The sequence below is a fragment of the Octopus bimaculoides genome, chromosome 9 (assembly GCF_046866305.1).
Source record: "Octopus bimaculoides isolate indiv1 chromosome 9, ASM4686630v1, whole genome shotgun sequence".
In the NCBI taxonomy this organism is placed as follows: Eukaryota; Metazoa; Mollusca; class Cephalopoda; order Octopoda; family Octopodidae; genus Octopus; species Octopus bimaculoides.
Genome location: NC_142936.1, coordinates 89,939,230 through 89,966,729, shown reverse-complemented (window position 1 = coordinate 89,966,729; position 27,500 = coordinate 89,939,230). Strand labels below are relative to the sequence as shown.

General features: G+C 38.7%; 2 protein-coding genes across 5 annotated transcripts in view; one reads left to right on the top strand and one right to left on the bottom strand.

The window, feature by feature from the left end:
* Window positions 1-8,837: 8,837 nt before the first annotated feature.
* Window positions 8,838-12,094, bottom strand: LOC149134246 (protein boule-like). Of its 3 annotated transcripts, none has more exons than XM_089358002.1 (2): window positions 11,956-12,094; window positions 8,838-11,024 (listed from the first exon to the last, which is right to left on the bottom strand). In XM_089358002.1, the coding sequence occupies exon 2, from the start codon at window positions 10,967-10,969 to the stop codon at window positions 9,899-9,901; it is 1,071 nt and encodes a 356-aa protein (XP_089214128.1). In that variant the 5' UTR covers window positions 10,970-11,024; window positions 11,956-12,094; the 3' UTR covers window positions 8,838-9,898. The 3 variants fall into 3 exon arrangements, with proteins under 3 accessions (XP_089214128.1, XP_089214126.1, XP_089214127.1); XM_089358000.1 differs by having other exon boundaries at window positions 11,865-12,057; XM_089358001.1 differs by lacking the exon at window positions 11,956-12,094 and adding an exon at window positions 11,173-11,312.
* Window positions 11,629-27,500, top strand: part of LOC106869836 (protein LSM12) — a 24,287-nt gene continuing 8,415 nt past the window's right edge. Inside the window, exons 1-4 of one of the 2 annotated variants that reach the window (XM_014915737.3) lie at window positions 11,629-11,764; window positions 12,705-12,846; window positions 26,031-26,164; window positions 26,696-26,805. In XM_014915737.3, coding sequence (XP_014771223.1) covers window positions 11,759-11,764; window positions 12,705-12,846; window positions 26,031-26,164; window positions 26,696-26,805 — 392 coding nt within the window. In that variant the 5' untranslated portion in view covers window positions 11,629-11,758. Of the gene's footprint in view, window positions 11,765-12,162; window positions 12,297-12,704; window positions 12,847-26,030; window positions 26,165-26,695; window positions 26,806-27,500 lie in introns of those variants that run through there. The other variant, XM_089358003.1, reaches the window with a different exon arrangement.

The following is a 27,500-nucleotide window of genomic DNA, read 5'->3' as shown; positions in this document are numbered from 1 at the left end:
TTTTACGTGTCACCTGCACGAAAACGGCCACGCTCGAAATGGTGTCTTTTATGTGCCACCCGCACAAGCCAGTCCAGGGGCACTGGCAACGATCTCGCTCGAAAATCCTACAGGAGCCAGTCAGGCGGTACTGGCAACGGCCACGCTCAAAATGGTGCATCTCATGTGCCACCCGCACAAGAACCAGTCCAGGGGCACTGGCAACGATCTTACTTGGCTTGCCGGGTCTTCTCACGCACAGCCCATTTCCAAAGGTCTCGGTCCGTAGTCATCGCCTCGGTGAGGCCCAATGTACGAAGGTCTTGCCTCACCACCTCAGCCCAGGTCTTCCTGGGCCTACCTCTTCCACGGGTTCCCTCAACTGTTAGGGTGTGGCACTTTTTCACGCAGCTATCCTCCTCCATTCTCACCACATGTCCATACCAGCGCAATCGTCTCTCTTGCACGCCACAACTGATGCTTCTAATGTTCAGCTTTTCTCTCAAGATACTTACACTCTGACGGGTATTCACATTGACATTACACATCCAACGGAGCATACTGGCTTCATTCCTTGCGAGCTTACGTATGTCCTCAGCAGTTACAGCCCATGTTTCACTGCCATGTAGCATGGTTGTTCGTACGCATGCGTCATACAGTCTCCAATATATTAATCTTTAATATATATAAACTCGAGTCCGTGCGTATCACGTGATCAAGATGGGAAGGATGACTTCCCTTTGCAAATACAGACAGGACACAGATGTGTGTCAATAGCCAGCTAGAGGAGATGTTCTCCTGGGGCTAAAAGCAACAGTAACATTCACCCTTATGGTTTAGCCGCATTTAAGTGGCAAATATACTTCACGTTGTCGTGCAGTTACTGTTCATACCTCGTTCAGAGATTTAACATTGCTTATATATATATATATATATATATATATATATATGTACACATACATACATATATACATACATATAAGCTATAAATAATGGCCATTACATTGTGTTTCATACTGTAGTAAATTTGGCTTACAGATGTTTCTGGTAGTCATTGTAGGTTCATTACTGACAGGCCCTGTTCCTTCAGTGTTCTGCTTTGTTATAATCAGAAATTTAAGGCAACAAGCTGGCAGAATGGTTAGCATACCAAGCCAAGTTCTTTGTGCCATTTCACCATCTTTATGTTCTGTGTTCAAATTCTGCCACGGTCAACTTTGCCTTTCATCCTTTCAGGGTCAATAAATTAAGTACCAGTTATGTACTGGGGTCAATGTAACCAACTTAATCCTTCTATTGAAACTGCTGGCTTTGTATGAAAATTTGAAGCCAATATTTTTTAGTGAATTTTCAAAGGAACTGGTGTTGAATAAATTAGGTCAAAGAACGTAAAATGTGATAGCAAAATCAGTCAACTAACGGACTACATAAATAAAGTGTTACTAAGTAAACTAAGAGGGTTAACGCTGTGTTTGTTTGTGTTCAGCTTTTGAGAAAGCCAGAAGGTTCTGCACATACACACTCACACACAAACGTCACCTGTTGATTTCAATAACAAAGTCAAGTCATTTGGTTTCTAAAAATAGAATTTTGCATATTTGAACTGTCTACCTGGGGCACACCTGTACCTATTTGTTAAAGTAGCAGATTGAGTCATAGTAGGCAGGAAATAACATTTCTTCAAGTTTCTTGTTAGGTATGATGTGAAGGCTATCATGACCGACCATACTATTAGCCAATGTAGTTGTTGTTATCATTGCTGGTTTAACCCCAGACTGACCCTGGTCCACCAGATTTATGATCAAAAGCTTGTCAGCCGGGACCATCTTGTCTTTTCATATACAATGTATCTAGGACTACATTATCTAGTGTGTCCTATTTTTAAAAAAGTATGATATGAATTATAAGACATTTGGCTGTTATTTCTAGACGTTTGAGTGACCAAGTAAAGGCTGCCTTGCCTTACTGGCTCAGAGTTTTCTTTAGGGTGTGATGTAAGGGCTATCAGGGTAGTACTACAAGGAAAGAAAATTGCTGAAGTTACTATTTAGTCCCCCTGCTCCCACCCCAGTCAGTTTTGATTGAGTAGATTATTATTGTTTTTGTTTAGCCACAGGCCCTTCTTGCTGCTATTTCTAGCAGGTGAAGGAACCACATAGAGGCTTTCTCACTGACACATGTCAGAACTGGTAGAGCACCAGAAAAACCACCTTGGTGGAGTTAATTTCTGTACTCTACATTCTGAGGACAAATCTTATTAAAGATCAAATTACACAATAACTTATTTATTCGAATTACATTTTACAGGTAAATACAGGTGTGGCTTGCTTCACAATTATGTGTCTTCTAATATAGCCTTGGGCTGACCAAAGCATTATGAGTGGATTTGGTAGACAGAAACTGAAAGAAGCCTGTTGCATATCTATCTATCTGTTTGTCTATCTATCTATCTATCTATCTATCTATCTATCTATCTGTCTTTTTGTCTATCTATCTATCTGCTTGTCTATCTATTTATTTGTCTGTTTATCTATCTATCTTTCTATGTGTCTGTCTGTTTATCTATCTATCTGTTTTTCTATCTATCTATCTATCTGTCTGTCTGTCTGTGTCTGTCTATCTATCTATCTATCTATCTAACTATCAACCTGTCTATCATAGATAGATAGAAATGTGAAGAAAGAAAACAAAGAAAAGCATGGAGAGAGGCAAAAAACATGTCTGGATTAATGATTTCACATGCTGAAATGTAACAGAGAGACAGACAGAGAGATTAATATAGAACAAACTTCTTTCAGTTTCTGTCTACCAAGTCCACTCACAAGGCTTTGTTCAGCCCAAGGTTATAGTAAAAGACATGTAATTGTGAAGCAAGTTTCTTCTTACACAGCCACACCTGTGCCTATCGGTAAAAAGTAATTCCATTGAATAAGACATTGTGTAATTCTGGGTCATTGAGGGAGTCTCCATGTCAGTTGAGGGCAAATTGCGGATCACAGGACTTTGTGAATGGCACACCTGATGAAAAATTAACTCGATTTTTTTTTAGCAGAGCAGCCCCCACCTGATGACAAGCCATGTCTCATGTGATCACTTTCTCAAAAAGGATTGCCCATACCGAGTCTATATAGTCAACTTACAAGAAAAGTCTGTTCAGTTAGGGCTCACCTGGGGTTAAACAGCAATGCCCTCACTATGAGCAAAGTTCACTGACGTCATCACCACTACGATTACCATCATCAGCATCACCATCTCCTTCATTGCTATTGCCTTCACCATCACTACTACTACTACTACTACTACCACCACCACAGAATAAAGAAAAGAAAAATATCTTCAGTTGAATCATTTTATGAACTTTGAACAGAATTTACAGCATAAAGTGATTTAGAGGGATGCAGTGGGTGTTTAACAATGTTCAGTGGTGATGGTCATAGTGGTAGTGGGGATATAGGGTGGGTGTGGGGGTGCTGGAAATACTGTGATCAACAGGTGCTTGTAGTAGATTTTGTATTTCCAGTGACATAGTTCTGTTCAGAATTGGGGTTGATATGGCCAAAATATTTCACTAACTGGCCTACATTAACAAGTAAACCACACACACACACACACATTCATACATGTAAACACACCTATACACATAACTACATGATTATGTCACAGTTATTCCTTCAAATTTGTAGACAATGTTTTGCACAGAGCTAAACTAGATTTAAGAAAAAAACACACTTCACACAGCGAAATAATGAAAAATAATAGGATGAATTTGGTCAGATAAAATGCTTAAATAGTCTTGACTATTAATTCTACCATGAAGGGAAACCATTGGGCCGGTAGATTTCCAAAATATAGTCCCTCCAGATCATCACAGATCCTCCTCCATGTTTAACAGTTGGAAGAAGGCAGTCTGGGTCAAATGCTTCTTTTGGCTGTCTACATATGTATACTAGGCTGGTGGTCGGAAATAAGGTAAAGGATAACTTGTCCGAGAAAATAACATTCTTCCACTGCTCTAGGGACCAATTCTGTAGGTTTTTACTCCACTCTAAATGCTTTGCAACGTTTGTTTTTGAAAATAGTAGTTTTCTGATTGCAGCCCTCCCGTGAAATTGGGCTTTGTGCAGCTCCTGGCAAACAGTTTTTGTGGAAAGTGGGTTCTCGAGGTGGTCATTAAGCTCTGCAGTAATTTTGGAAGCTGTACTTTTGTGATGCTTTCTAAGAATTCGTGTAAGAGTCCGATGATCCCTATCTGAAAGTTTTGGTTTTCTTCTGGAGTTTTGTTCCGACGAGGAGGTTTTTGTCTCTTTCTCAAAGGCTATCATTACTTTTGAGACAGTACTTCTTGATACACCAAGCATTTTGGCTGTTTTTTCAGCTTGCCCCTGCCATACAAGCACCAACAATTTGAAAGTCCGATAGATCTGTCATTTTAATGAATTTTAATTACCCTTTTCTCATGATATCTGAAAAGAAACAACAATTTTAGCAAAGCATATTAAGCAACACTAAAAATAAATAAAAAAACATAAAAATAAACAAGTTTTGATGGTTTTATAGATATTTCAAAATTATGATGTCAAGTGTTCCCATTATTTTGTCCAACCCCTGTGTATAGGCGCAGGAGTGGCCCGATGGTTGGGGAACCCCTGATCTACATTATTTACAATTGACAGATATTTGTCTTCATCTTGTTTGTTGTTAACACAGCGTTTCGGCTGACATACCCTCCAGCCTTCTTCAGGTGTCTTGGAGAAATTTCGAACCTGGGTTCTTGTTCTTAAGGTATTTTTCAATGTTGTTGTTGCTATTATTATTAGGTCACTATGCCATATGCCCATGGGCATATGGCGTAGTGATTCAGAGCGCGGGCGACTAACTCCAAGATTCCGAGTTTGATTCCAGGCAGTGACCTGAATAATAATAATAATAATAATAATAATAATAATAATAATAATAATAACATCGAAAAATACCTTAGGAATGAGAACCCAGGTTCGAAATTTCCCCAAGACACCAGATGAAGGCTGGAGGGTACATCAGCCGAAACGTTGTGTTAACAACAAACAAAATGAGGGCAAATATCCGTCAATTTAAATAATGTACATAATTCCTCATCTCTTCAATATAGAACAGTGGAATGCCAGAAAACATTGATCAAATGCTCTGCTAATAGGAGTTATCTCCCTTACCAGTTTCGGATTTTAAAAAAAGAATTTTGGTTTCGAGCTGTTTTTGAATAATGTCAAACTTCTTCAACTCTCTACACATGAGAAACAATCGCATTTACATTTATTATATAGAACACTCCGTTGAAACATTTCCTCCACTTCATACTTATAGGCGCAGACAACATGGTTCTGTCCCACCGTGTTGCATCTCGGGCAAATGTCTTCTACTCAAGCCCCAGGCCGACCCTTGCGAGTGGATTTGGTAGACAGAAACTGAAAGAAGCCCGTCCCCCCTCTCTGCCTATATATATATATATATATATATATATACACACACACACAGGTATGGAGAGAGAGATACACACACATTATATATATATTTTCCGGATGAAAATACCTCTATTTAGGGCATAATTCCCTAGATTTTTTTTATCATACTCTAATGGATTTTTCATTTCCGTATGAATATTTTATATATATCTATATAATGCTAAGAAGCTTGCTTCCCAACCACATGGTTCCAGATTCAGTCCTACTGTGTGGCATCTTGCGCAAGTGTCTTCTATAGCCTTCGGCCGACCATAGCCCTGTGACTGGATTTGGTAGACGGAAACTGAAAGAAGCCCATCGTATGTATATATATATATATATATATATATATACATTTGTATGTCTGTGACTGTACCCCCACTATCGCTTGACAAGCGATGTTGGTGTGTTTACGTTCCCGTAAACTAGTGGTTCGGCAAATGAAACCAACAGAATAAGTACTAGGCTTACAAAGAATAAGTCCTGGGATCGATTTGTTCGACTGAACGCGGTGCTCCAGCCTGGCAGCAGTAAGAAGAAATATATACATAGATTTTTATATATACTTGCACAAAATTTCTTTCCACTTTCTTCCCTCTCTGTCGAATAGTGTTGGTTCGAAACGTAAAAGACTTTCTTTCCGAACGTTAAATTAAAACACCTGCTTGTTATTCCTACACCTCTCCTCGTCTTGTTTTCTGTAAATTTGAACTATATACATATATAATATACGTACTCATGTATATATACATGTATGTAAGTATGCGTGTCTCTCTCGCCATCGCGTGGTAGTTGCAAAAATGATTGTCAGAATCATAAAAGCAATGCCATTTCCAAAATTCTGCAAAAAAATAAACATATCTGGCTATGGGTAAATATTACCTTGCTTGGAAACGGGTAAAAGTTGGCGACAGGAAAGGCATCTGGTATAGAAAATCTGCCCCTGTTATTATCAGTAGTATTCTCGGCTCCTGAAAGTTGGCTTACTGTCAATTTTCACCCCCCCCCCCCCACACACACAGAACACTAACCAATATCCATTTTAGCAAATTTTGAAGACCGTTTACTAATTTGAGGGAATTAAATATAGTTATTTCTATCAGGACAAGCAAGCAGATCAGTGTCCTCTGAAGATTTATTACTGATTAAATCTTACTGGTAACACAACGAGATAGCATAAGAGAAAAGTGACGTCAAAGATTTGAACTCCCAACCACAAGGTATCCAACTACCATTGGTTCTTATTGGACCAGCAATTCCTGTTGCTAATTTCTTTTCACTAGCGAAAGACAACTTCGGATCATGCTAGCAGTAGAAGAACAGCAAACGACTTTATCTCACGCCAACATGAATGCCGGTAGCTAAAAAAGAAACCAAACGAAGGAATCTCCCCTATGTAGTCGTTTGACTTGCAAGACACAGCAGCTAAATCTTCCTCAAATCACATCCTATCAAGATGGTCATGGCTTTCATAATCAGTCAGTTCTATGTTGACTTGGGAACTGAATAAATGAAACAATATTTCCATTTATCTTACACACGGAGAAGAAAAAACACTTTGAAGCTGGAGAATAAAGTGAGGACTGGATTTGACTGACAACAGTAAGAAATAAAACGACCTCCCTGACACCATAGGAATCGAAACCACGTTGCTCATTTTCTGCCTGATTCAATCACTGAGTACTTCTTGCTGATTGCAGTGTTTCTAACAGGAACCCTGTGATTGCAGAGGATGGCGACAAGTTAATTTTTTTCTTCTAAACTGTCCAACATAATGAAGTAAAGAATTTTGCGCCGGTAAAGTTTCTAGTCCATGCATTAAGTGGAGGAACGTAGGGAAAAAGTTTGGCGACGATAGGGACTTGTTAGTGTGTGCAATCACCCGTGCTTAGAGAAGAAAAAAAAAACACTGCAAAAACTAAGTTAACAGCGAGCCCCTACTGAGGCTAAGGAAATACTTTTCAACGATATACAGTGTATATTATTTTAAAGACAACGTTTTTTTTTTCGTTACAAAACAATTAGAAGCATTAAAAAAAAAAAAAAAAACCTTAGGACAGTCAAACATTTTTCTTTTCAAAGACCACTACAGGCGATAATTAACTGGTGTTTACTTTGAATGGCTACGGCAAACTACACCATGAAAATTCAAGAAAGGGTTTTAAGAAATTGGTTTAACCCCTCCCCATCAAGGTAATTTTACTGTAGGCTTCAACAGGAAAATCGGTTACTGGTGACAAGCCAACAACGTGGGGTCAGAATTTAGTTGCCAAGCAGATAAAGGAAGGATGGTACAGTGACCCCTCACCAACGAGGATAACACTAATTGCCTCGCTTGAAATGGTTCACTGCGTAAACTTATGTGGCTCGTGTCAACGACCAAGTCTCTTCAATGGAAACCAAATTTCCCCCACGTAGAAATAAATGTTTCTATAAAGTATAGGGTTACATTACGTCTGGTTAAAAATAAACTCCTTTGATTAGGTCTGCACGACTAGTGCAGTCTTAGGACTGGGAACGGTTCAACTGAAGTTAAAGACGAGAGTTCCAAGTTAGCTTAGTTGGGTCTTTGGAGGGACTGAAAACAAGATGCAAGGAGCAAACACAGACCTCGTACAATTTCGGTCAACAGATATCTTCAAGCGAACTGTTAGAAATAGCAGCCAAGATTTTTTAAAAAGTCACACTGAACAGTGCAGTATTGGATTTACAATAAAGTGGGATGGGCACGACCAAAATGTCTAATAATTTAGGGTTGGCCAGGGGATAAACTCCAGTTGAAAGAGAACTAGCAGAGCTGAATGGTTAACGAAGTTCGCTTCGCAATCACAAGACCCAGGGTTCGACCCCTCAGTATAACTAGCTAATTTTATATATATATATTTTTTTTAACCCTAAACCATAAATTTGTAGCGATATTGGTTAGACGGAAACTATTGGATAGATTGTACCGGCAGTTCAAAAAGTTCAACCAGGTCACATATGTCGGGCAGATTAGACTTGAGAACTAAGATAAGGGTACACGTGTCTGAAAGAGTCATCCACTTTGCACGTTAATTTAATAGTGGATTCAATTGATAGGACCAGTGGAGAAAATATTTCGTGAGGCGGACAGAATTATTTTACTGTGTAAAACAACGTTTCATCGAAAAGAAATTAAATTTAGTTTAGGAAAGTATCAAAAACAGAAAAAGGCTGGAAATTGCGGTTTAAATAGAATGTAAACATAAGACATTTTTTTTTTTTACCTTTTATTACCTTTTTTTTTTTTATTCACTTTCTTCAGAAGATACATTCATTTTATGAGAGACTGACTGTGCCAGCTGTAATGGAACTGTGTCCGAGTGCTATATAGATGTGTGTGTGTTGTTTTTTTAATATATATATATATATATATATATATGCTAGGAGCACACAAAATCTCTGCTTATATATTTCCAGCAGTTCATTTGGCAGAGGTATGTACGTGTGTATGTGTACAAGATAAATACTGCACTTGGAATGCATGCATGTGTGCATACTGAAGGTAACATGTTTAACTGGACAAGTACTTACAACAATCGAGTCTACCTTTGTTTGTATGTGTGTGTGTGTGTGTGTGTGTGTGTGTGTGTGTGTGTGTGTGTGTGTGTGTTATATAATTGTGTGTGTAGAAAGACTCCAACCGAGCTTTCCTTCATAGTGCCAATGGGGGTGGAAGTTTGATGTGGGGGAGGGGTACATTAAAACATACCCACAAAAAAAAAAAAAAAAAAAAAAAAAAATGGTGGTAATAGGTAGGAGGCAGAATGCTAAGTCCACTCCCGCCCTCCTAAAGCATGTGTGTGCATGTCGAGATTTTTAATTTTCAGACAGGCTCGTTAAGTAATAATGGTGATGGTGGAGCGTTTCTTATCATCCTGTCGTTTCATACATAGCAAAGCAAAAGAAAATTATATATTTCTCGAAGGTGTGTGTGTGTGTGGGGGGGGGGGGTAAGAGAGAAAGATAGAAGGGGTCAAAGTGACAAGAGTTGAAGATTAGGATGTGAGTGGTCGGGTGGCCTGGAAGGTAACAGTAAGCAACATTTTTGTTTTCCACCCCTCTCAGTGTGAGGGGAATTATCGATAACAAAATAGAGGAGGAGAGTGTGAGAGAAGGTGCATTCTAAGTTATCGCCTTAATCCTTTTGTAGGAAAAAAAAAAAAAAAAAAAAAAGACAAGGATTAGGAGTTTAATAAATTAGTTTGTTTTTTTTTTTTTTTTACATTTTGTCATTAATGAAAAAGTAAACTAGATAAGAGTGGGGCTTATTTCTGAGGGGTTTCAAATATTTTTTCTTTTTTTTTTTTTTGTAAGTGTTAATTGCTGTTTGCTAGTTACCAAATTTCTTTTGGTACCAACACAGAGAGTGAGAGAGGAAAGGAAATATATCAGTCCACAATCGCCGAAAAGTTTTTTTATTATTTGGTACTCGGCGTTGCAGGGGGTGTCAGCAATAAATTGCCAACTCCGTCGACAGGTTCCGTAGTGAAAGACTTCTGCAAAATACTTTGTGGGGTAGACGGTATGACCGTGGGGCCTTTCTTTGGGTGTTTCAGTAGGACAGCGTTCGAATAGGGTTGATGTAGGTGGGCGCTCATTGCAACGTTCGGTCGACGCGGGTAGGCAATAAGGGTAGGTTTTGTCGGCAGTGGAGCCGTTTGCGTTTGTAAATATTCTGAAGCCAGTTCTGACGATCCATTCCCGTTGTCTGTAGCTTCGTTGCCCTGAGTTTCCAGTTGATAGTTTTCAATGTACTGGCTTGGGTCTATAGGACTGGCAGCATGAGTGTATGGGTGGCCAGCTGCAGCTCCCGTAGCAGCTTGAGCCGAGTACATAAACTCGGGTGCGTACTGGACGCTAGGTAAGTTAGCAGCATAGTAGTAAGTCGGGTTGGCGTTCAGGTACGGAGTCGTAGCAGCCGGTTGGGCAATAGCCCAGTGAGCGGCGGGTGGCAACCACTGAGTAGAACCGTAATGGTAGGAATAGTTGGTGGCCGGCGTCAGGAAGCTATTCTGAGGTTGTGAAAGTAAGACAGTACTGGCTGGATAGGCGGAAGTTGGTGCCACTGTATAGTTGTCGTCGGTTTGTAACAAGGTCATGGCATTCTGATAGGCATAGCCGAGCCCGTTGTAATAAACTGCATTTGGGGTTACTTCTCTGGCGTCAACCGTGGGAGATGGACTCTGGTGTGGTATGTGACGCTTGACAGCGGGACCGATATTAAGCCTTCGGCCACGAAAGAAAATTGGTTCCCCATCTTTGGACGCGAGACGTTCGGCGTCCTCTTGTTTTTCAAAAGTAATAAAAGCGTAGCCACGAGAGGCGCCTCCTTTGTCGATGATGATTTTCGAGTCTTTGACCGATCCGTGCGAGGTGAAGAAAGATTTTAGGTCATTTTCAGTCGTATCTCTTGGAATTCCACCAACAAAAATCCTTTGAGGTATATAGGTACCGAACTGAGCACCGGTGGTTACCGTACCGCTGGTCATAGCGGAAGCCGAAGAAACTGTGTTGTGTTAGGCTGGCTGGGTCTGGTGTGTGACACTGGTAGCAGCAACAGATAGTGACATTGATATAGAGAAAGAAAGAAAAAGAGAAAAATAAAGAAATTTAGTATACAGACAAAGCTTATTCGTTTAATGACGAGTTGTTTTTAAATTTTTTTTTTAAAGAATTAAATTAAAACAATTACCTATACAAATACACATTCAAAAGACAGCATAAAGAGAAAAAAAAAGACCCACACCGACGATGTGTGAATGAAGACTGAATTTTATAGCATTTGCTGTCTAGGTGGAATTTCTTTTCTTTTCTTTTTTTTAACCGATAGTTAGGGCTAACACCCCTTTTAGAATAAATGTGTGTGTGTGTGAATCTAAATTTGGACTCGGCTGCAGCCAGCTTTTCAACATATAAATTTGAATAGAAGCAAAAAAAAAAAAAAAAAAAAGAAGAGAAAGTTATTGTTAAAGAAAGTAGAGAAATATATACATATTTTTAATAACGATAGCACAAAATAATGTAGAGGGTAAAGTTCATTAAAAAAAAAAAGCAAGCAACTTTTAACATGGTAACAGCTAAAGGAGATAATTAGTATTTAGTGAGTAGAAATGGTAAAAGATTAGTTGGAAGAATGAACTTTCGATAAATATATAATGGTTAGAAAGAAAATATATTTGTAATTATCAATTAATTAGGCTTTAATTTTTAGTTCTTCATTCCCAACACTGAATTCGTTTTTTTTAAATACATCTTCACTCAACAACCTGTAATACAAAATGTGGGTATGTATATTTAATTATATGTGTATATACTATATATATATACATATATATTTACTGTGATTGAAAGGTAAACATTAATATATAAAGTTAAATTAAATACCTTTAGAATTGAATCGCAATTAAGGGTAACTTGATCACGACACGCAAGCAATCAGGTACATACATAACGGATGTATGGAGCGACTACTCACCCTCAACTTGGTTTCTAATCACAAGTGGCAAAGCAAAGTCCATGTTTGTTATTCGTGTCCACATGGTGCTCTGTAACCACGTTTTACGTGATGAGCTCCATTCTGAGTTTTCTAGCTTCGAATCATTTCCCGATTCATTAAATATAAATCACAATTTCCTTGGGAAATTAAAAAAATTACTTCTTAAATATTGCATAAAGTTAATGCTTTTCTGGATAATAAAATGATTATATTATAAAACATTACTCTATCGGTTCCCCACCTCTTGAAAAATTAAGGTATGGTGCATCAAAGCTTAACGCCTACAGAAGCAAATTACGGAATGACATAACATACATCTTGTAATTACCTTTTTCTTTTAATTTATACTTTATTACTATCCAGATTTATTTCAGAGGATAAATGCTATGCTTAAAATTCTTTATTAAATTTTCACATAAATCGTTAAAAATGATAGAAATGTAATTTCGTCATTTACTTCACGGCATACAAATTATTACCCTTTTAATCTTCCGTATTTTAACAATGCTGTACTTCATTTTCTCCCCTTTTTCTTCTGCATGCAAATAATCTAAATTATTATTTGGTAGAAATTTATTTTATTTTTCTTAAATGCTTATAGATGCTGGAAACAATTTCGAAAATTTTTGCTACTGTAATAGTTATGAAATTTTTTGAGCCTGCAATAAACTTTTGAATTTGATATGTATTTTTTTTTTTATTCACTGCCTGAAACCGTCTTCACTAAGGTGAAAATGAAGCTGTATCAAAATATGGCGGACAGTGAATGTTTCATTGTTGGAAGCCGGATTTCTTGCACCACCGTTTATAACGAGAAACTGGAAGGAGAGGTCGCTGCTTTCGACATAGGTACCAAATTGCTAATAATTAGTATCCTTTTTACCTTCGCTTTTACCTCCTGTATGTTTGTATATTTTGTTCTTTGCAGTAAATATCTTTGTAGTGAGAGGACCGTGTGCCGGAGAGAGAGAGACAGAGACACGGACAAGAGTTTCTGCCGGCAACAACACTTAATGTTGTAATTATACTTGTAGATTTTTATTGTTATTTAACCTCAGGTCAGCTGTGACCATCCTGTGTATTTTGTTCATGAATGGCTGTATCTAGCACTCCATGTACTCGGATACTTAAAAATGGTAGGATGTGAATTGAGGTATATTATCCTGCTATTTCTACCACGTTAAGTATTATTAATTCTTGTTTAGCATTTGGTTAGCTTTGATTGTGTGGACAGACCTTATCAAAGACATAATGATTACGATCACCCTGTGTTTTATTAATAGCATATCTAGGACTACACCATTATCTCGTGTATATCCTTAAAATGGTTGAGTATGATATATGAGGAAGATTTGACTGCTATATCTAATCTAGCAGGTTGAGATGAAATTCATTAGTTCCAGGTCAGCCCCTTTCGGGTGTACCGACGATCAAAGACTTTCCATCAATAAACATCTTCTTATTCACATATATACCAAAATATTCTTAGGTCAATTTATATTCCTATAACGCATCCGACATGTGAGTGGAATTCGAAGATCGATGACTCTACTGTACAGTGTGTCCTTCCGTTTCTAAGACAGACTGAGGGAGGTTTGGCTGCTGTTTTTACCGGGTCGATTAAGATTTAACTGCTTGTTTCTGATGACCACTATACACATAATTTCTTGTACTAGTATTACTACTACTACTACTACTACTGCTACACAAACACTGAACACCTCTTCTTCTTCATCCTTGTCTCATCAGTAATTGTTGCTACTCCCCAAACTCTTAAGCTTATCAAAATACACTCATTATATATATATATATATATATATATATATAGTGTGTGTGTGGGTGTGTTTATAGAACGAAATAAGGGCAACGCAAAACTCGGAGTAGCGACAGTATGACTGATTACGCATTCCACAGATGAAAATGAAAACCTCTGTCAGTCTTTCCTGCATGACAACATATATACGTTCCCTAAATCACACCCTTACCGTCTTCGTAACATTTAATACGCTTAGCAAATGTAGTCACAGAATAGATTATGGGTGAAAAAATAAAATGATTTTAAAAAATGGTTAGAAGGGTACAACTGGAATAAATGTACACCAAAGTTGGACCTATATTATTTATATATAGATATATATTCTTTTTATAATAGTGTTTTGTAACATTCTTTTTTGTTTATGAGATGTATATTTTGGTTACTTGATCCCCACCTGAGCTCTGAGCTGATCAGCGATCAAAGGCCTTCCAGTAGTGACCATCCCATTGTTTTCTTTAGTTGAAATGGTGTGTGTGTATCTAGGACTATTTTATATAACGTGCTCTTTGAATGACTACGCTTTGGTTGGAATAAGGTTGGGCTTATTCTAACGGGTTTGGCGACCACGTTTGGCTTCCTTTACTTAAGTCGGAGTGTATTTCTTTGCTTTTGTGTGTGTATATGTATGTATATATATATATATATATATATATATATATATATATCCATCCGTTTAAATGTAGTTCGAAATTGTTTTTTTCTTATAATTTTTTTTTTAGGCTTTCTCATAAAATTACAATCTGAAAGAAGTATCGTTAGTTAGCGAAAATTATTGCCGTTTTCAAATCTTGCTAGAATCGATTTGGCCTTTTCGTCTCTTCAGGGGTCTACTACAGTTAATAAAAAAGCATGAATCGGGAATAAAATCAATTACAAACCCTGGCAAAAGATTGGGATATGATATATTCTCTGTAAATATTTACTGGTTCTGCTTTGGAAGCATATACAATACTTTCTTAAGTCACAGGTCAGCCCTGGCTAAGCAAACCTACAGGTGAAGGCGATCCAACAGTGACCATCTCTTCTATTTGTATACTGTTATACTGGGGACTATATTAAGCAATGTGTCGAAAAAAAAAAATTCTAATATGTAATTTGAGACTTTGACTGCTGTTTCTAGGAAGTCTAGCGACCATATAGATATTCCCTCATTTATTTAAAAAAATAGCTAACCCCGACGGGATATGAACTCGGAACTTAGTGTGTGGGAGTGGAGGGAGTTACAGGACCAAGTCCTGGGTTGCATTTATTCCAGTGCTGGTCTACATTTTTGTTTGCACCATCTCACTATCTTCTTGGCATTCCTTTGAACTGGTTATGATTGATAACAGATTATCATTTAATTCTGACAACCCCTCACCTCCTGGGGACTTTCAAAGGTCTGTTTATGGTGATGATAGTTTCATACTCTTGGTCCCTACTTGTTTAGCAACAAAAAACGTGAATTGAGATTCGGTTGCTATTTCTAGCATGTGGAACAACCTGGCAGAGGCTTTTGTGTAGGTTCAGTTTTTGGTTGAAAACCTACCGGTATACTCTTTACTCTTTTACTTGTTTCAGTCATTTGACTGCGGCCATGCTGGAGCACCGCCTTTAGTCGAGCAAATCGACCCCAGGACTTATTCTTTGGAAGCCTAGTACTTATTCTATCGGTTTCTTTTGCCAAACCGCTAAGTTACAGGGACATAAACACACCAGCATCGGTTGAGGGACAAACACAGACACACAAACATATACACACACATACATATATATATATACATATATACGACGGGCTTCTTTCAGTTTCCGTCTACCAAATCCACTCACAAGGCTTTGGTCGACCCGAGGCTATAGTAGAAGACACTTGCCCCAGGTGTCACGCAGTGGGACTGAACCCAGAACCATGTGGTTGGTAAGCAAGCTACTTATCACACAGCCATTACATTTTCTTATTAAAAAAAAAAGCATGGATATCACACTATGTCTCCTCTTTTACTGCATGCTGCTTTAAAAAAGAAAATGTGAAGGGATTATTTAGTGACAGTAGGAGTCACATGGTATAACATCTGATATAAGCATAGGAAAATAAAATTGCTGTCTTCCAGATATACAGGCTTGTCCTTTCAGGTGCTGATGCCACGTAAAAAGCACCTGTGTCGGTGCTGTGTAAGCACACCTGTGCTGGTGGCATGTAAAAGGCTCTTGGCAAAGTGGTTGGCATTAGGAAAGGCATCCAGCTATAGAAACCATGTCGAGTTTGGCCTGCTCCATGTCGAACCATACAACCGATACTAGATGTTAAACAATCATGATGAGTAGTTCTGTGGTTATAAAGCTTGCTTCCTAACCATTTGGGTTAGGGTTCAGTCCCACTGTGCAGCACTTTGGGCAAGTGTCTTCTATAGTCCTGAGCCAATCAAAGCCTTGGGAGTGGATTTGATAGATGGAAACTGAAAAGAAGCCTGTGCTGGGTAAAAACCACTGGTGATGATGCCAGGTAAAAATCCCCCAGTACACTTTGTAAAGTGGTTGGTGTTAGGAAGGGCATCCAGCTGTAGAAACCAAGACAAATCAGACTATGGAACCTGGTTTGGCCCCTGGCCCTTACCAGTCCCATTCAAGCTGTTCAACCTGTGCAAGCATGGACAAACAGACATTAAGTGATGGTGTGTGCTTGTGTGTACCCTTGTCTTGACATCATCATGATTGTAAAAGCACATCTCCATCATTACAAGCAGCATTGTTTGTTTCTAGTTTTCCCTAAAAAACATGTCTGACCATAGGGGAAATATTACTGTGCTTCAAAACAAGTGAGGGTTAGTGACTGGTAGAGCATTCGGCTGTAGAAAATCTGCCTCAACAAAATTCAGCAGCTATTAATTAGTCAAACTCGCTGAGCTGTTAGACGAACTGCATTGTGGTATGTAATTATGGACCTTTGCACTCTAAGTTCATATTCTATTATGGCTAACTTTTTTTGTCTTTCTGGGGGTTGCTAAAATATAGGACCAATGTTGGAGTTTGACATTACCCAGCCCTCAAATGTTGTGGCCTTGTCCCTATATTAGAGTCCCTAAAAAAATGCATGTTTGTGTGTGTATCACCATTTTTTAATGTCTGCTTTTCCTTGCTTGTATGGGTTGGACAAAATTTGTTGTGGATTTATTTTTATGGCTGGATGCCTTTCCTGTCATCAACTCTCACCTGTTTCCAAGTAAAATTTTCTCTCCTTTATACCTGAATATACTTTCACAGAAGATTGGAGACAAAGAACGCTGTTTTGCCTGATGATGTCACTCATTTATGACCATCACATGATGTCAAGGCAAGTAGAGTAGCACACACATTCACTTATCTGTATATAGGATGGTCTTCTTTTCAATTTCCTTCTGCTAGTTTGGTCGGCCCAGGGTTATAGTTGAACACACTTGACTGAGGTGTCGTACAGCAGGACTGAACCCAAAACCATGTGGTTGGGAGGCAAACTTCTTACTACACAGCCATTCCTGTCCATGTGTGTGTATATATATATATATTTTTACTTGTTTCAGTCATTTGACTGCGGCCATGCTAGAGCACCGCCTTTAGTTGAAGAAATTAACCCCAGTACTTATTCTATCGGTCCCTTTTGCCGAACTAAGTTATGGGGATGTAAACACACCAACATCAGTTGTCAAGCGATGTAGGCAAGACACACACACAAACATATATATATATATATATATATATATATATATATATATATATACACACACACACACACACACACACACACACACACACACACACAATGGGCTATAGTAGAAGGCATTTGCCCAAGGTGCCACACAGTGGGGCTGAACCTGGAACCTTGTTTTTGGGGGACAAACTTTTTACCACACAGCCACACCTATATATATATATATATATATATATATTATTTATAAAGAGAGAGGGAGAGTTTACTGTTTTGTTATAGGCAGGATCAACAAAAAAAAGTAGTCCGTCTAGTGAGAGAGAAATGCCATATAGTAGAGACAGTATTTAAATGAGAGCTGCTAATAATTTCATGCTATGGAAACGCAATAATCCAGCAGACTTGCATAACATACCTTGTGTCTCCAAGCAATCTTTCAAGCTTGGTGCACATGTGGATATGCATTTCCATAGTGTTAAACTATTATCATCATCATCATTGTTTAATGTTGGCTTTCCATGCTGGCAAATCAGACTGGTGTCTGGCGCAACCCCTCAGCTTCCCAGTCCTGGTCAAATTGTCCAACCCATGCTAGCATAGACAATGGATGTTAAATGATAATGATGAATTCCACTCAGTTTTAGCTGGCCTTGACTAGAGTATAAAATGCTTGCCCAAAGTACCACACAGTGGGACTGAACCGGAGCCCATGTAATTGGGAATCAAATTTCTCGACCACTCAGCCATGTCTGTGCCTTCTCTAGATTAATTTTCTGACATTGTTGCTGCAGGGCCACACCTTTACAAGTAAGGGGTGTAGTTGATGAAATCAACTTCTGATACTTAATTGATCCTTTGTTTATTGATCTTTAGGAGATTTGAACACTGGATGTTAAGGGGACTTATACCCCTTTTTTTTCTGATGCTCTATTATTTCACTACTTCAACATCTTTCATTATTTAACATCCATTTTCCATGCTGGCATGAATTGGAGGATTTCACAGGAGCTGATAAGCCTGGGACCTGTGCCAGGCTCTGTTGTCTGTTTTGGAATTGTTTCTATGTCCTTCCTAATGCCAACCCCTTTACAGAGTTTCCTGGGTGCTTTTTATGTGGTACCAGTACCAGTGCTTTACACATGGTACCAGCAAGGGTGTTTTTATGTGGTGTCCTATTTTAATGAGTGAAGAGACACTGGTTCAGTTCCCAGTTCAAACCATTTCATTGCACTTCACCTTGTAATGCAAAGACATTGTTGCTTGACCTACTAACAATAGCAGCTAAAGCTGTATCAAATCACTCCCTACTGTCATAAAGGAAGAGCACATTAAATAATACAATCCAAGTTATACTGTTTGGAGAGGATCCCCTTCGGTCATGAATGACCATGGGATTGCACCTAGAAAGTACCCTTCTGAGGCACAAGTCTGGGCAAGGTCGTGTATGGAAGACCAGCAGTCGCCCATGCATATCAGCCTCCCCTCTCCGTGCCACCGATGTTGGGAAAGGCAAAGGGGCTGATACAGCTTGGCACCAGTGACGTAACTCATTTCTATAGCTGAGTGAACTGGAGCAATGTGAAATAAAATGCCTTGCTCAAGAACACAATATGTAGCCTGGTCTGGGAATCGAACTCACTACCTCATGATTGTGAGCCCAACACTCTAACCATCGAGCCATGTGCCTTCACACTGTTTTGGAATAAAATGGAAAACAGTCTCAATTGGAACTCTTGATCTGTTTGGTCTGCTTGATGAAGACTGACCAGGACTAAACATTTTTGGGTGACGGGGTGTGACATTGCTTTGCAAGGTCCACATACTTGATCTGTAATGTGACTTCACTCATTTAATGAGCACCCTGCTTGAGATTGTCCCTAATTCTATGATACAAATTCCTGTTTAAATTGATACCAAAATTTAAACCTTCAAAATTTCCTGTTAATTTATGTTCCAAACACCAGCTTGGTGTTGGCTTCGAATTTTGGCACAAGGCCAGCAATTTCAGGGGAGGGAGTAAGTTTGTTACGTTGACCCCCCCCTCCCCACCAGCTCTCAACTGATACTTATTTTATCAACCCTGAATGGCAGTCAACCTTGCTGGAGTATCAACTGAGAACGTAAAGAGGAACAAAATTCTTATTTCTTTATTGCCCACAAGGGGCTAAACATAGAGGGGACAAACAAGGACAGACAAAGGGATTAAGTCGATTACATCGACACCAGTGTGTAACTGGTACTTAATTTATCGACCTCAAAAAGATGAAAGGCAAAGTCGACCTCGGCGGAATTTGAACTCAGAACGTAACGTTAGCTTATACACATTCAGCCAGGCATTCTATAACTTTGGTGGTGTATAGACACCCATCCAAACTTGGTTTACGAAAGAGAAAAATAGATGAGATTTTTTTTTCATTCTTATTTCTTTCAATGCAAACATTTAATGAGTTTGATAACCAGAAGTCTAATGCCTGAGAAAAAGTAGACTGATACAGCATTGGTTCAGTCCTGCTACATAGCACCTTGGACAAGTATCTTCTGCAGTAGCCTCCGTCTGACCAAATCTTTGTGAGCAGGTTTGATAGATGGAAACTGTAGCACTTTCTATAGACTTGTGAGTGGATTTGGAAGATGGAAACTGTAAGAAGCCCTTGTATGTGTGTTGTTTCGTTGTCTTGACATTGTATCATTTGTAATGTTCTGTGAAGTCCTATTTGGTCATGGGGAAACATTACCTTGCTTGGAAACCGGTGAGGGTTGGTGACAGGAAGGGCTTCGAATTGTAGAAAATCTGCCTCAATAAAGTCTGTATGACCCATGCAAGCATGGAAAAATGGACGTTAAAACAATGATGATTGCCGTATGAATTTCAAATACTCCAGTCTTGTCTCGTGTAACCAAGCCTGATGGATCTGTGGGCTTGTAGTTATTAATAGGGTGCACAGTTAAATGTGCGAGCTTGGCATTGCGATTGGATAAAGCTGATACTAGATGACTGTGATATTAGTTGAAGGAACACTGTGTAACTTCAATAAAGGGTTTGAACAGATGTTGGGGCTCTAGAGAGAGCACAAACTGCTACACAACCCATAACTTTTTTGTTAGCGAAAACTAGGATTTCTGTTTAGATTCAGGCCAACCATGACTCTCTCATCTTTTATTCAAGCACAGTATATCCAGAAATACTGTACCCAATGTTTTTACATTTTTAGTTATTTATTTTTCAAGGTGCTATGGTATCGTGATATGATAAATTTGGCTGTTATTTCTAGCAGGCCGAACGAGGTTCTGTGTGACATGAATCAACAGAACCTACAATATTTTAACCTTAGCACAGAGAACCCCCAAACTTGACGATGGTGGTGGGGCAATTCCTTATAATCACTGATATCTATTTTATCGATCAGACGAAAGCTGACACCAGTTTCAAATCGACGCCAAATTTCAAGGGACGTAAGTCAACATCGCAAAGTTTTTTTCTACGACCCTCGACAACAGGCTGCCCCAAACACTCACGCTCTTTTACTTTTTTTACTTGTTTCAGTCATTTGACTGCGGTCATGCTGGAGCATCGCCTTTAGTCGAGCATATCGACCCCAGGACTTATTCTTTGGAAGCCTAGTACTTATTCTATCGGTCTCTTTTTGCTGAACCGCTATGTTACGGGGACGTAAACACACCAGCATCGGTTGTCAAGCGATGTTGGGGTGACAAACAGACACACAAACATACATACATATATATATATACATACGACGGGCTTCTTTCAGTTTCCGTCTACCAAATCCACTCACAACTCTTTGGTCGGCCCGAGGCTCTAGTAGAAGACACTTGCCCAAGGTGCCATGCAGTGGGACTGAACCCGGAACTATGTGGTTGGTAAGCAAGCTACTTACCACATAGTCATCCTGCGCCTAAAAGAAATTTTAATTCTATTTTCACTATCACGGTAGACTGGGTGTTTTTTTTTACATTGTATATATAATATTGTAGTTAAATCATATATTATTCACTTCATGTTTTGTTATGCGCGTTGAGACCCCTTTTCGTGGTGCAAAAAGGTTGGGCATCGCTGCTCTACAAATCTTGCGGCCAACAGTTTAATAGTGATGGTAGTGGTGGTGAGGGCTTTCTGCGAAGGACGTGTTGCTTTTTCGTTTGTTTACACCAGAATAAGCACTTTAAACGTTGTGTTATGTCATCATCTGCTTTAGTGTTGTACCGTCTGTCGTCCATTTCGGAGTTAATTCATGAGTGTAAAATAACGACATTTATATGAAACCTATATCTATGTCGGTTGTGTGTGTATATCGTTGCTATTATGTTAAACTGTTGTATGTCCAAATTTGGCCAAATGCGTTTTTTTTTTTTATTCAATATTTAATTTTGGGTAAATTTTCAGATTAACACCGGCACGATTTTCACTAGGGAGTTAGGGTCAGGGTTAGGATTTTAAGGTTAAGGAATTCCGTCCCTAACCGTAACGCTAACATCCCAGTGAAGATTGTGCGGGTGTTAATCTGAAAATTTACCTAATTTTGTTTGCAATAGCCGGTTCATTTGGTCAAACTATCGTATCTCCAGCTGCTTTAGATAAAAATTGTTAAAGTGTAGTCCAAAAGTTTAGCATTTTTCAAAAGTGTAGCAAGTCCCACATACGACAGTTTCGCGAAAATATTTCTGACTGAAAATATCCTACATGCATGGAGTTACGATTTTATGCACCCAACGAAGTATCATTATTGTTGAGCTAAAACTGTTGCTAATGTAAAAACGAATGGAATGGTGAAACTATTGTTTCGTTTTCTGAAAAAGCAACGTTTTGGACATGCGACACTTTTGCATAATAGCAACGGTATATATATATATATATATATATATATATATATATATGAGGAATACATTTTCTTTTAAATATCGATTAAAAATAAGATTTTTTTTAATACTTTCCAATGCATTAAGGCGCAGATGTGGTTGTATCATGTCATCATCTCATTCTGTAACCGCAAGTTCAGTCCCACTGCGCTGCACCTTGGGTGAGTGTCTTCTAATATAGCCCCAGGCCGACCAGTTCCTTGTGAGTGGATTTGGTAGACGAACACTGTGTGGAAAGCTGTGACAACCAGTGGTAGTTTCTTTACGTCCCATGTAACTTAGCGGTTTGACAAGAGATCGATAGAATACCAGATTCTACAAGTAAGCACTAAGGTCGATTTTTTTCGACTAAAACCCTTCAAGGCGGTGCTGCAGCATGACCGCAGTGCAGAGTCCGGAAACAATAAAAAGATAAAGTTACGTATTAAAACACTTGAGAAATACGCACATACCAACCGACACGCATACATGTTCACGCGCTTATTTGCCAAGATCTATGATGTCCAGGCATGTTATCACATTCCCGACCTCAACGCATGCCCGAACCTGATTTTAAGCAAGTCCAAAACACATTTCGTAAGTTTTTATGGGTTTTATCTAAGGCCTTCGCCCCTCCTCCAGCTCTCCTTAACGTGTACGTTGTATGAAATTAGCTTCAATACATAATAGTAACCCTTATTAACTGAGGCAACGGGTTAAAAAAAAATCACTAAAACAAATCCATCCGTTTTAACTTTGATTTAATTATCAATTAATTTGTTGTTTGTTACCAAACACGTGGTCCACGAAATGAAACTTAAGGTCCAAAACCAAACTCAGAACGTAAAATGCCTCTAAGCAGTTTGCTGGTATGCTAACGATTCTGCCTTATAGGCATGTAGTAGTAATTGGCGGAGGTAAAGGACATGGATCGTACTCCCTTTCGATTATTTATTTTTTGGGGGGTTGGGGGGGGGTTCTACAGAAACCCACATTTTCGACTGTGGAGATTCCGTATCTGCAAAAAAAAAAAAAAAAAAAAAAAAAAATCGGCATTTCAAGATTTTACCCTCCTCCCCCTTTTTCGCTTTTTTCAAAAATTTTCTTAGCGGAATACGTAGTAAAATAGGGAGATTATGATTATGACAAAAAGATTTTGTAAAATTTCGATTTTTCAAAAATAAATAAATAGATAAACACCCCCTCCACTCCACCAGCGCATCTGTGACAGAAAGTGAAAATGTTGTGGTTGAGGGTCTTTTGCAATTAAGAGAGGGTAGGTAAAAATTAGTTTTTCTACACACACACACACACACACACACACACGACAACAAAATAACATTTAAAAAATCTTTTGCTTTTTTGGTAATTCGTATTTAGAAAGTGGATCTTTGGTTTGGCTGTTGTTTCTAGCTTGACGGATTTTCCGGTTGGAGCGTACTTAAAAATTGAAGATTTTGAATCCCCCACCCTCCAAACACGTTTTCAAAATTTTAATTTTCCCCTCCTCCACCCCTCTGGCAAAAAAGGACGCGGGGATTAAAATTTTGAAAAAAATGATTCGTCGTTTAGCTGCTGTTTCTAGCATGCCGAGTTTTCTGTTTAGATACTTTACAAATTTTTTTTTATACGTATTTTGGCAAAAAAAATTTCTAAAACGTGAAAAACGGGGTGGGGGGATAAATTTTTATTTTTTTAAATTTTTTTTTTTTTTTGGAGGATTCGGAATCTCCGCATTCAAAAAGGTGGGTTTCTGTAGAAAAATTAAGCAAAAAAAAAAAATAACCGAAAGCGGGGAGTTGTAATATTCTTGTCATATTCTGTGTCTCGCTGGATCTCCCTGAGAAATTTGTTAAAAGTATGCATGTCTGTGGAGTGCTCAGCCACTTGCACATTAATTTCATGAGCTGGTTGTTCCGTTGATCGGATCAGCTGGAACACTCTTTGTTGTGACCAACAGAGTGTCAATGATTAAAATAAAGTCAGGGTGGGACACACTTGTGTAGGTGTATGCTAAATTATGTTAAGCGTACATGTGTCAGGAATACTCAGCCATTTACACGTTAGTTCTTTTGGGTGGGTATCACAGTTGATCAAACGACTGAAAACTCATCAATGAAATAGATGATCCTTCTACTTTCATAATTACCTCCGCCTTAACGAAGGTGGAGGTACTGTTTTCAGCTGTGTTTGTCTGTGGACAAGATATCTCAAGAACCGCTGGAAGGATTCAGATGAAACTTTCAGAGATGTTTGGCCTTGTGACTGGCACGGACTGATTAGGTTTTGGGATTCACCCGGTACCAGACAAGGATTCTGGATTATTTTTCCTTTTTATTCTTATTTTTAAATTTTTGAGAGCAGTAGAGTTTATTTCAGATAGTCTCATTTTAAAAATCATCTCCTGCTAATTGTTGGAGGTTTGCGCTCTCTGAGTGCTCTTGTTATTTATGTTTTGTGCCTAGACAGATTTTGTCTGTGTACCTTTGGACTCTGACCATTCATTAGCACTAATTGTATTATTAAACATTTGTTCTTTGGATTCTTTTGGTCCACATTTCTATCAATAACCTTATTGCAGCTAATGCTTTGAACATGGAGGCACATGGCCTAGTGGTGAGAGCAGTGGACTTGCAGTTGAGGCATCACGGGTTCGAATCTCAGACCAGGCGATGTGTATGTTTATGAGCGAAACACCTAAGCTCCACGCAGCAATGGCAAACTCTGCTAACTCTTTCACCATAACTTTCTCTCACTCTTCTCCTGCATCTAGCAGCTCACCTAAGATGGATGGGTGTCCCGTCCAGGTGGGGGAAGCTATACGGCAATGAAACCAGCAAAGTGGCCCTTATGAGCCAAGCATGGCTTGAGAAGGGACAAACAACATGCTTTGAGCACAAGACCAAAGAGGAGTTTAGGGACACATTCCACTATCTTTACTGTTGTTGCTTAACACTGGTTTAGCTCTCTGTTGGCCCCTGCTGTCATGCAGAACAACAAAGTATATTGGATATTATGCTTTAGAGCAGTGGTTCTCACCTCTTCTGGTTTTTTTTTTAGGGGGCCACACCAAAAATGTAAAGTACAAGTCAGTTAAAGAAAAAATTATAAAAGTCAGTTGAGGGCTGCAAGAAGGATGCTTGAGGGTTGCACAAAGTCCTGGGAGTGGCAGGTGAGAACTGCTGTTTTAGAGACCTCCAAAATTGGGAGGGTGTGTACTTTAAATACTTATATTTGGTAAATTATTTGTAAAGAGGGTTAGTGTGTGTGTGTATATCAGTGGGTTAATGAAATTACGGTGGTGAAGGGTAGTGGGTGTGCATGGCAACAGTAATGGGGACATAAACACACCAGTACCAGTTGTCAAGTGGTGGTGGGACACACATACACACAATGGGCTTCTTTCATTTTCCATCTACCAAATCCACTCGTTACACTTTAGTTGACCTGAAGCTATAGTAGAAGACATTTGCCCAAGGTGCGATGCAGTGGGACTGAACTCAGGACGATATGGTTGGAAAGCAAGCTTCTTACCACACGACTACGCTTGTGCTTATGTTTACATAACTAAATTATTTTACAGTTGCTGTTTAGCCTTGTTCAAAGGTGTATATAGAAGGTGTATATAGAAGAGGTGTCTCTTGGAATATAATATTTTAATGTGTGTATGTATTTGTGACTTGTTGCTTTGTAACATTATTTGATTTCCTTAACAAAGTCTCTCAGAATCTAATGCCACAAATGGTAATTCCAATCTTCATGATATGAAACTTATCAATCTTGATTATGTGAAAGATGTCATTGTGTTAGCAGATGCTAAAGAACAGCCTCCACAGCTGATGCCTCTCAACCTAGCAAAGGTAAGCCTGCAGCATTTATTTCTTCTTTCTGATATTCTCTTGTTGTATGCCTTTTGAATTGTTTAGCTCTAAATGTACACCAATTGAGCAGAGGTGTTCCTGCCATGCCAAGCTTGACTTTACCTTTCCTTTTGGGGTCGATAGATTAAGTACCCCAAACATTTAGGTCTTGTGCCTATAATAGAAAGGATTATTAACCAGTGATGGCATTGGTGTGTTATATTGTACGTAACAGAGTAAAACTGTGGACAGACACTCCTTGTATTCAGAAGCTTTATTCAACTGAATAGTCAAGTTCTGACATTGAACTTGTAGCCAACATACTCCTTAATCAATTTGCAAAACACGTGTGACGCTATCAATATTGTCATAGCAATGACATCACAAAGTGACCACATAAGATAATGGTGGTCTTTGTAACAACTTTTCTATTGGGCCTTGAATGATATTAACATATTTTAAATATCTTATAAATAAATATTATATCATGGAGGCGTGTGTTTTAATGTTAGATTTATTCTTTCATTTCAGCTGACCAGCCGAATAAGACAGAATGTGGACAACAAGAAAGAGAGGGTCAATCACGTTGGTGTTGGCGTTTCAGCCGAAGGACAGGCAGTCTTTGATGCAATTATCAAAACGTTGGTTTTTTTCTTTTTCTTTCTTTTTTCTTCTATTATTATTATTATTATTAAGGTTGGAAAATTAAGGCGGTGAGCTGGCAGAACCGTTAGCATGCTGGGTGAAATGCTTAGTGGTATTTCGTCTGCCACAGCATACTGAGTTCAGGTTCTGCCGGGTTAACTTTGCCTTTCACCCTTTTGGGGTCAATAAGTTTCAGGCCTTGTGCCTATAGTAGAAACGATTATTAAGGTTTGGAAAAAACGCATTGCAACATATCTTCCAATTTTACATTCTGAGTTCAAATGCTGCAAGAGTTTACTTTGTCTTTCATCCTTTTGGGGGTCAATAAAATGTTGGTGTAATAGACTTACCCCTTACCTGATATTGCTGGCCTTGTACCAAAATGTGAAACCAATATTATTATTATTGAGTCAGAGAGCTGCACACACTGTCAAGGTGATGTCAACCACAGGGGTTGACTTTGTTTTTTTTTTTCTTTATCCTTTCAGGGTTAGGGTTAGGGTTGATGTAATCGACTCCCCCCCCCCCACACACACTTCAAAATTGCTAGCCCTGTGCCAAGATTATGAATGGATGAGGAATTGGCAGAATTGTTAAGGCATCTGCAAAAAAAAAATGCTTCTTTTGAGTTCTGAGATCAAATCCCAAAGTTAACAGACTATTAATGAAATACCAAGGCCCATGTTATCAG

What these genes read in the sequence shown, in the direction of transcription:
- LOC149134246 (XM_089358002.1), bottom strand. Translation starts at nt 10,969, where the DNA reads ATGACCAGCGGTACGGTAACCACCGGTGCTCAGTTCGGTACCTATATA.